This window comes from Chenopodium quinoa, unplaced genomic scaffold, assembly GCF_001683475.1.
Source record: "Chenopodium quinoa cultivar QQ74 unplaced genomic scaffold, ASM168347v1, whole genome shotgun sequence".
Lineage (NCBI taxonomy): Eukaryota > Viridiplantae > Streptophyta > Magnoliopsida > Caryophyllales > Amaranthaceae > Chenopodium > Chenopodium quinoa.
Window position 1 is genome coordinate 350,518 of NW_018742966.1, and position 10,361 is coordinate 360,878.

Genomic DNA, 10,361 nt, shown 5'->3' on the forward strand with positions numbered 1-10,361 from the left:
ATTATTATTTAATACCCCCGAGATGGAGTCTGACTTTGGTTTTTCACTAGTTTAAAATTTATGCATCATAAAAATTGTAGTATATATGTTGTCATCTAATGTTGAGGTCATCTTAACTTTGATCTTTAATTTATGACTTTGATAAAGTCTTTGAGATTCTTGAATTGGACGGTTGACAACTCAATTTGACTGGAAAATTGGTTGCCATTTTAGGCTTTCTGGTTATGTATGGTTTTTAAAATGTCTTTTCTAAAGACCTTTACCATTTCCACACACATTTACGGAGTAATTTCATTAGTAAAAAATTTACAACTGTCAATTTGTCAATTCATTAGGTACTACGTCTATTGTGGATTACTCCCACACAAATAATGATTTATAATGTGAGGATTGAACTAACTTTGGTCATGTTTGATCAACAGCCTATCAACTACATACGAGCTGAGTACTAAACATTATGGAGTGGAGTATAAAGTCATTTGACGAGTGTAAGTAATTTGGTATCGAGGAATAACATAATAATAAGTACGAGTGCTTCGACTGTCTTCGACTTGGAAAGAAAAAAGGTCATGATACATTCCATAAAGACAAATTTTGTTTACATTATCTACTTCCTCTTTTTTTTTTTTTTTTATTAAATGTATCACTTTTAATAAATGGAAGTTTCAATTTAAACGTATCACTTCCCTTTTCAATCATTAAATTCTTTCATTCTCTCATATAACATGAAACTTTTTTTTTAATCTCTCATACCAAATAAAGTACACATTAGCCCAATAACAATTAATTATTGAATCAAGTAGCCCAGCCCATATCTTCTCCACAAATCTCACACACAATTCCAGAAGCATCATTAGAAATTTGGACCGTAGAATAGAAACTCCTGGACCACAAAGCCCAATCCACTCTTCCTCTCCATGTATCTCTCCAACGTTGGCCCAAATACTTTTCTACCCCTTTTTACACTGATTCTGAGTTTCTCTCTCCAATGTTCAGTCACTTTACATGTCAACGCATAATTTGTTGTTCATGATGTTGTCTCATTGCGTTAGTGTTTAAGCAAGGTCAAGTCAAGGCAATCAATAATGTGTTTGTGTGGATTGGGAATTGATTTGTAATTAATTTTACCTTGAAAATTTCCCTAGTAAATCGTATATGTAGCTCAAATATAAAATCATTTTGATTTTAGTCACTGATATACATTGTGTAGTTATTGTTAAGTGTTGCAGAAAGACTAGATATATTGCACTAGAGTCATGTAGAACATTTTTGTCATCCAAACAATTTTATCATTCCATTGCCGTAAAAAAAATTCTAATGAATACTCGCATATCAGGTAGAAGATTACTATATGTAACACATTGCATAACTTTTCAAATTTTAAAGCTATGCATATGTACAACAACATATAGGGTAACATTTACAAGAAATAAATACGTAGTACAATTATTGATTAATTACCTAATCTCATTTAGTCTTTTTATTTTATTTTTTTTATAATAATTTCCACTTGAAATATCACCATCAAGACATCTAGCCAAATAATGTACACTCATCCTTCAATACCAATATACCATACCCAATGTGGCAATGTCCAAATTCCATGATCCATCTCTCCCCACCAAAAAACCCTATCAACACAAATTGGAATAAAATAACACAAATTAAAAAAACTCAATATTCCCATGATTCTCTCTCTTTCAAAACAAAAAACCAAACTTCAAACCAAATCCCACCCTCAAAATCCCCAAACTACCCTTCAACCTAAACCCACCTCCCTTCAAACAACACCCCCATTTTTCGTAATTTCACACACCCCAAACTTTCAAAAAAAAAAAAAAAGAATCTGCTCTTTAAAAACGCTGATTTTAATTTTCAATTTAAAAAATCTTGAAAAATAGGGCGCCAAAACCCTGTTTTTCCCTCCCGCGCCACCTTCATTTTCTATTAAAACCTCTCTTTTGTTCTCTCAAAAAAGCCCACCAAAATCCTCCATTTTTGTTTCTCTCTTTACTTTCTACTTTCTCTCTCTTCAAAATGCGCCACCACATCGCCGCCGCTTCCTCCGCCCCAACAACCCCAGTTACCCCTTACTTAGATCCCACCAAACGCGCCAAAAAACGCGGGAGTTACAACTGTGGTCGATGTGGCCTTCCCAAAAAAGGCCACGTGTGCGACGGCACCACCACTACCACCACCTCCTCCGCCGCCGTCTTTGATTCTCCGGCGACCCCCCGACCGCCGCCACCTCGTACCCAACGAGCGTTATCCTTTGACGATGTCGATGTTGATGTCGGGGATTCGTCCGATACCGAGGCGGCGGCTGTCGGATTAGGTCCGATTGATGAGGGGATAGACGACGACGATGCTGATGATTACTTTGATGTTGATGAGATTGTTTCAGGTGGGTTGCCGGCTGGTTGTGTGTGGGAGGTGATGAAGAGGTTGCCGCCTTCATCGGTGATGTTGGCTTCTGGGGTTTGTAAAGGGTGGAGAGATATAGCGGGTCGGGTTTGGAAATCGACGGAGGAGTTGCGGGTTCGGGTACCCGCTAATGGGTCTGTTGGGTTTGTCGGGTCGGTGTTGAAGAAGTGTTGTTCGTCTCTTATTAGGATCTCTCTTCGGATGGAGAGGTTTGTTTTTGTTTTTGATTTTTTGATTTTGTTGGGGTGGATTAGATCTAGGGTTTTGTGGGTTTGATCTGGATGAAATGGGGTGGTTTTATAAGATGATGATGTTTATGATTTTAATCGGTGTTAGATTATGAAATTAAATTAGGTATTTAAGAGTAAGTAAGAATCAAGGGTTTTATGGATGATAATTGGACTTACAATATTAGAATATGATTGGATTTTGGGTTAATTTAATTTGTTCAAGGGATTTATATGGTTGGATTTTGATGTTTATGTTATTTTTAGTATGTGTTGTTGATTGGAGTAAGATTTAGGGTTTTAAGTGATTTGATTTGAACTCAATCAAGAGAAGTTATGAGATCGTTGTTGTAGTTGTAAATCGGATTGGTTTGTGTTAAATGAGGGGAGTTTAATTTAAAATGGATTGTTGATTGTTGTAATGACATTAAATTGAGCTTCAATGACTTTACTAAAGTGTAAACAGAGGATAAAGAGTGAAGTTGAGCTAGCAAGGATTTCTTATGGATAGTAAGACCATGGTTTTGATTGAATTTATCTAAAATGGCATTGATTTGAATTAAAAAAAGACAAGTTCTTTTGGGTGATTAGATCTAGGGTTTTGACAAATGATTATAAAAAGGTATTGATGAACCATATAGGAACATCACTCCAATGCATGAGCCTTTTACACTCAGTAGTGTAAGGAGGATCGGATCACTCAGATGTACAACAATCTACCATTGTAACAATGGAGGTTATTGTTAAGTAATCCCTAATCCCATAAGTCATGATTTATGGTACTCAACCATTAATGGGATAGTTAGATTAACCAAGCGATTAAAATGTAGCTTGGAAGAATCTTAAATTTGTGTTTTGAGATATTCCATTGAACTTAAAATGGACAAGGTTATTATTACATTGTTATTGTGAGGATGGAATCTACATTGTTGTGATCATATATTTGGTACGGTAGATTGATGTGCTCTGAAATTGTTTTTCATCTGATGAAGCAGAAAAATGTAAAGCTATTTCAATACTGCTAAAGCTTAAATCAGTTCAATTATGTGCTTGTTGCTGTACCTGATCTGAAACTCAGGTGTCATAGAAGCAGCATTCCTGCGATTGTGAATTTCTGATGAAAAAGAAATGCTTGGTTTATTTTTGTGTTTTCTTTAGAATGTAATGTGTTTAATTTACTAATTATTTGTGTTGCGTTGTATTCATCAACTTTTGTGTTTTATTGCAGTGATATGGATGCAACAATGCTGGCTTGTATTGCGTTCTCTTGCCCCAATCTGGAAACCATGGAGATCTCTATGTCAGAGTCATCAATTAACCGTATATCTGGGTATATAAACTAAGCTCCTGTTTGATTTAGTCCAATTTGGTCTAAAAAAATTCTTGTATAGGAAACCATATTAGTTTAAATTTTAAGTTTGTGGCTCTGGTATGACTTGTTTGTGAAATGAGCTCCACATTTTGCTCTCTATATCTTTGTGGAGTTGTATGATTGAACATTAGAAGATGATTTTGAACACTTGACATCTTAATTTAGGGAAATTGTGCAAATATGTTTTTAAAAGGATAGATGGGTTCAGACTCTTCTAGTAGACAAGAAACTTATGTAATGCAGTGAGCTCTTTATGTGGCTCTCTATTTGAAATGACTTTGCAAGGTTGATTTTTGTTTGTGGTGGTCTGAGCTACGTAACTGGTTGCTGATAGCTTACTCTCAGGCAGACAAATAGCTGCTAACTCATTGTTTCAAGTGATGATCAGCATGTCAATTGCCAAATGAAAAACCTTATGACGAACTTTGGGGAGAGGAGGGTTTCATTTGCTTATATCTGAACATATGGGTTCATTGTTTTAGCGTTATCACTATATTGTATGTCCTGAAATTATTGAATGTAATTATTCCTAGCTATTTTTACCCTTCATGGTAATCACAAGCCATTAACATTGCTGTTTTTGAACTGTAGAGATGAGCTGGGTCGTTTTGTTGCTGATAGACGGTGTCTTACTAGTCTTAAGATGGAAGGATGCTCTAATCTAGGATCGGTCATTATTTCTTCTAGTAGTCTTTCTACACTCTGGCTTTCTGATCTTCATTCTCTATCAAAGACGGTGATTACTTCCTCCTTTTTATTCCTAATCTCAAATATCTAAGTTTTGCAATTATAAATCTATTTGCTGTCCCTTTTTTTGTGCTTACTTGGGTCTCATCACTGCAGATTATCAACTGCCCTAATTTGAGGGAGATTTCTTTGAATTTTTCTCGTCAAGATAATGATAGTACTGATGTCACAACCATGATGGACAACTTGGGAAAATTCTGCCCAAGGTTGCAGAACATTCATGTTGCATCGCCTAGATTATCTCATGATACTGTTCTTGCTCTCTCGGCAGCAAATTTGAGGTTGGTACAAATATACATACAAGTATTTATTTACTTGTTATTTATAAAGAGGAAGGCCTGTACACCTTCTGTTTTAGCATAAAAGTGAATATTATGCTGAGGCTTGACATTCTTTTGGTTGCTGTTTCTTTTTGTTCAGGGGACTGAAAATGCTCTCACTAGTGTTGGGATCTGGCATCACTGATGCTTCTGTTGCCGCTATTGCTTACAGCTTTTCAAAGCTAGAGCTGCTTGACTTGAGTGGGTAATGCCTCATCTCGTATTTCATTGCTTAGTCAAATTTGTCATTCACTAACAGGATTAAGCTTTGTTTCTAGCTTATTTGGTTTACCTTCAAGAATCTTAGATTGTTTTGTTGATGTAGGTCTAGCATCACTGATAGTGGCATCGGAATGATATGTAACGTGTTCTCCCAAACTTTAACAAGATTATTGCTGGCGCTTTGCCCTAATATTACTTCAAGTAAATTTTTATTCCTTGTTTGAATTTAATTATGCTACCTTGATTTTTTTTGTTGGTTTCAGTTGCACATTATCTGTTTGATTCTAAAACCACACTACTTTCTGCCTATGAACAGGTGGTATTCAATTTGCCACGGCTCAATTACCTCTTCTGGAGCTAATGGACTGTGGTATGTCAATCTGTGATCCTGACATGGATGATGTATCCGTTGATGAAAGCAATGGTAATAAACCACAGAAAAGTAGCAAGTTGCATCATATATACCAGAAGCTTATCATCAAGCATAATCGGATGAAGAAACTTAGCTTGTGGGGTTGTTCTGGCTTAGATGTGAGTCCCTGTGGCTGTATACCGACTGGTTACTTGTAATTTTTGCATCTGGTTTCATTTCTGATTTAGTGAATTAAACACAATGCAGGCTCTATACTTAAACTGTCCAGAGCTCAGTGACCTGAATCTTACCTCTTGTAGAAATTTGCATCCAGGTTAGTAATTTAGATGTTTAATTTTTGATGGATGGTTTTTGGTAAAAGCTGTTAATCTAAACAATTTTTAAGGTTTCTGATGATGTTTCTTGCTTTATTCAGAGAGGCTACTTCTTCAGTGTCCCAATTTAGAAAGCGTTCATGCAACTGATTGTGTAAAATCGCTGCATGAAGTTATTGAAACACAGGTATATCTTCTGACCATTCCTGTCTCTTGTCTCACTGTTATTTCATCTTGCTAGTTATGAAGCATGAAAAATTTCTTTAATTGGGTTCCTTTGAAATAATGTCCATTTAAAGTTTGCCTTAAGTTCAAGCTGCATGGTCAAGTGCTCTAGTAGCATTAGTATAGGGCTTTAGTGGACTTAACCGTATGAAGTTGAGACCATTTTTTGTAGCTCAACAATCCTAGGTGCTAGGATTGCATGAACTTTATTTAGTTATGGAGCTGACATCCATGCTGAAATTCTTGCAGATTGAAAATGCTCCATCAGAAAGCCATCTACTAAGCAAACGAATGGCTGATGGATCCAAGAGAGTTAGAGTTCCTCACATTCTCAGCCAGCAGGTAATTATTACACTATATAACTTACAGAAAATACAAAATTATTCATGGTTTTAATGCTTCTATTACTGGTGCTTAATTCTTTTCAAACCCAGTTAGGTCACTAAACTTTGAAGTGAGACCAAAACTTGCATATTTCCCTTGTCAGCCTGTCATGAACTTGAAATGTTCTCCAATTTAAATCTAGTCTTTGTTTTATGAACTATTCGCTTCTATCCAATAATCCATGTTTGATCTTCAACTGCCATAACTATGTTCCACCCCCCCCCCCCCCTCTTCCAAAAAAAAAGTCTGGTGCTGAGCATATGATCTTCCTCTTTTTATGATCCTTGCGAACTTTCCCCTGTGCTTTAAGCTATTGTTTGCTGTTGTGAGCTATCAATCCTGTTCCTGATGTTTAATTTAATGTATTAGCATGGCACATTGAACTATACCAGGGCCTTCTGTTACTATTTCCCTTCTCTTTCCCTGAAAGTATGCTAAATGTATCTTTCTTTTCTCAGTTTATGCAGCCTTCTGATGATATCAAGCAAGGCCAAGCTCGAAAGCGAAGATGTATTGTATTTATGGGATGACCCTCCCTGTGACTTGTGTACATCAATGTATTTTATTCTGGGGGTTGCAGTGAGTGTTAAACTAGGGAGTAATTGGCTCCATCCTTCGGTAATTTGGTTACATAACCCCATTTGTCTTTCTTTCGTTTAGATAACAGTGTAAAACTGTAAACAGAATATTGGATAAACAAAGTTGTTGAAGTTGCTTTGTAATTCATCAAAAATAAAATAGAAACTGTATTTTATAAACTGCTAAAGAAATTAAGTGTGTTCTTTCCCACATCTTGTATTTCGACTTTCTAAACTTCGATTTCTTCAAGACTCTTTGTCAATTACGAACTGTATATCCAAAGCTGCAGTGCTTTGCATATAGAAAAAGCTTTCTTTGCCTCTTCCCCTGTCAAAAATAAGTGATAAAATTGTCAAAAGAGTAGAGAAATGAAAGATTATAAGATGAAATGTTAATGTATTCACATGATTTGACAAAATTGATGTCTTGATGTTTGTGTGAAATAATGTGTGACGTCCCATTTGCCTTTGATTTGCTTCAAAGTTAATGTATTGTTTTAATTGATCCAGTTTACAAATATGATAAACATGAGTTAGACAGAAATGCACTTTATAGTCTTAATAACAAATTTACAGGGTTTTTTTATAAAGAGTTTGACAAATAAGTGAAAATTAGGTAATTATGATCTAATCGTACTAGTTGTATTTCTAATAACGGATACAATGTACCCAATACTGAGATCTTGTTACAAGTAAAACTATCAACTTGACTTTACTAATCTAAACTAACATAATTTATTAGTTGTGAGTCGACAATAATTCTTGGGTGGACCTGGTCCACAATAAACTTTATTGTGGACCAAAGGTCTCACGTGCCAAAGCAAGTTATATAAATTTGACCCCATTTACCTAGAGGTCACTATATACAAAAATAAGGTGATTATATCAAATTATATAAATTTTGACGACATTTACACAGAGGTCACTATATATAAAAATAAGATAACAATATCAATTTTGACGACGCTTGCACGTAGGTCACTATATATAAGAATAAGGTAACTTTATCAATTTTGATGACATTTACACAAAGGTCACTATATATAAAAATAAGGTAACAATATCAATTTTGACGACGCTTGCACTTAGGTCACTATATATAAAAATAAGGTAACTTTATCAATTTTGACGACTTTTACACAAAGGTCACTATATATAAAAATAAGGAAACTATATCATTGATAACTATATACAAATAGAGGTAACCATATCATTGATAACATGGTTGAACCTTGAATCTGCACATCCAATTCCTTCTGAATCAAGTCTTTCACCTCAGAGAAACCAAGGCACCAATGCTCCATACGGATCAATCTTCTGGCAAGTAATGTTCTGCATGACCATATTTTTTTTTTTTTTACTAAAATTAGAAAATCCAACTTATGCAAGATTAAACATCAACCTATATAGCAGTAATTTCAACTAAACCTTCACTGTTACTTCTCTGCTGCTTATACTCTATTTAAATATATAAAAAGAGAACTAAGAGGGATTTCATTAGAAAAGAACTCGAGATCGAGATTAAGAGAACAAATGAAGTGGCAAAAGGAGAAGCTAGATGTAATCCTGGTACCAGCAGGGCTATTCATGATGTTTGGTTACTGATTAGGGGATTTTTATCCACCAATCACCGTCTGACAAGTGGACCAACCATGTTCCGCCACGGGTCCTTCACGAAGGCTAATAGGAGCCTGCCACGTGTCAATCACAGATACGTCCTCTACGGACCAATCAAGGCACGCCACGTGTCCACCCATGCCAAATGGGAAAACCGGCCATCAAGGCCCAATCCAGTCTAGAGGCCCGATCAGCCCTAGGTTTACCTTAAACCTATAGAGTGGCACGCTTCTCAAGGCTATAAATACTTAATTAATCCTCATTAGTTAGGGAATCGAGAAATCAAGAAATCAAGCAGAGAAGAACAGAAATATTACGGAACACCAACAACCAGCTAATCTCGCTAACGACGCAGATTACCAACATTAAGCACTCTCACCTAGAGAGATCTTAGTACTTTAATTTCCGTATTAATAACTCCTTAATCAGGTACTAACTTGACCGTTGGAGGCGGAGCTCTCAGGAGTCTCCGTTATTTTGCAGGTACAGGCGTCCGGTTCCAGTCTCGAAATTGTAACTCTCCCGCAGGACATCAGAAAACCCCGAAACATTTGGCGCCGTCTGTGGGGAGAGTACTTCAGAGATGGCATCCAAGTCTGTACCGACTCCTGAAGAGAGGCGTCCCCTAGACGATCCTCAAGTTCAGTCGGACCATGATACCGAAAGTGAATTTGAAGTTGAAACTCATACAGCTCCAGACGGGACCCTAAGGGCCCAACGTACCCGTCATACCGAAAGGAGGGAACGGGAGCATCTTCAAACAGGAAGCGAGCCAGCAGGCGCACCGCCTGCTCGGCAACAGCCGACTGATGGGTCTGCTCCCATCACAAGGAACGAACTCATGACCTTCATGAGGGACTTCAAGGGAGAGATTCAAGAGTTGATCAACAAAAAACCGCCTGCTTCAGTCAAAGAGCAGTCGGCCAAGAAACCTTCCACTTCACTGAAGAGGAAGCCAGTTCAAGGGCGAGAGGCGACTCCTCATCCTAAATCCAAGAAGCGGGAGCCACCTGCTCTTGATTTCACAAAACTCCGTTATCCTACGGGAAATAGGAAACCGGTTCGTCATATTCAGGCGGACGGGTCAAAGCAAACGTTCACAGATGCTCGGCTCCTGCTAGAGCAGAAGAAGAGTGACCGATTATCAGAGTCGGCTTCTACTTCAAATTTTCAAGACAGTTTGCGAAATGCCTCGATGAGGCATACTCAGTCGTACCATGAGAGTCAGTCAGGCGGCACCTCCCGTCAGTCCGGCTTTCATAGTGCCCAGGCGGTACCGAACTTACCATTTGTGCCGCAACAACAGTATTTTATGCAGCCACCTCCATTTGGTGGACCTGCAGCAAAAAACGTCCAACCTATGGACTGACAGCTACGGCTGCTTAGACTTGGTGAACAGCCGTCGGCCTTCTCCAAGGAAATTACTGAAGCCGCTCAGCCGGCCAAAGTAAAAAATGTTCTAGTAGGCGCCTATGACGGCACTACTAACCCAGAAGACCATCTGATGGCATTCACCAACCTGATGTACCTTCAAGGGTTGGATGATCCCACTTGGTGC

At 37.4% G+C, this 10,361-nt stretch overlaps 1 protein-coding gene across 1 annotated transcript; it reads left to right on the plus strand.

Annotated features, from left to right (window-relative positions):
* Window positions 1-1,386: 1,386 nt before the first annotated feature.
* LOC110728944 (F-box/LRR-repeat protein 17-like) lies at window positions 1,387-7,397 on the plus strand. The gene is made up of 11 exons (XM_021908613.1): window positions 1,387-2,633; window positions 3,880-3,981; window positions 4,615-4,759; window positions 4,867-5,051; window positions 5,191-5,295; window positions 5,416-5,513; window positions 5,629-5,843; window positions 5,932-5,998; window positions 6,101-6,186; window positions 6,474-6,566; window positions 7,067-7,397. Exons 1-11 carry the CDS (start codon window positions 2,038-2,040, stop codon window positions 7,136-7,138), a joined length of 1,764 nt encoding a protein of 587 aa, XP_021764305.1. The 5' UTR covers window positions 1,387-2,037; the 3' UTR covers window positions 7,139-7,397.
* Window positions 7,398-10,361: the final 2,964 nt, after the last annotated feature.

Excerpts from the sequence above, each read along its gene's own strand:
- LOC110728944 (XM_021908613.1), top strand. The coding sequence starts at position 2,038 with ATGCGCCACCACATCGCCGCCGCTTCCTCCGCCCCAACAACCCCAGTT. Across the intron at positions 5,052-5,190 it reads CTCTCGGCAGCAAATTTGAG|GGGACTGAAAATGCTCTCAC; the intron begins GTTGGTACAAAT and ends CTTTTTGTTCAG. Across the intron at positions 5,999-6,100 it reads TTGTAGAAATTTGCATCCAG|AGAGGCTACTTCTTCAGTGT; the intron begins GTTAGTAATTTA and ends TGCTTTATTCAG.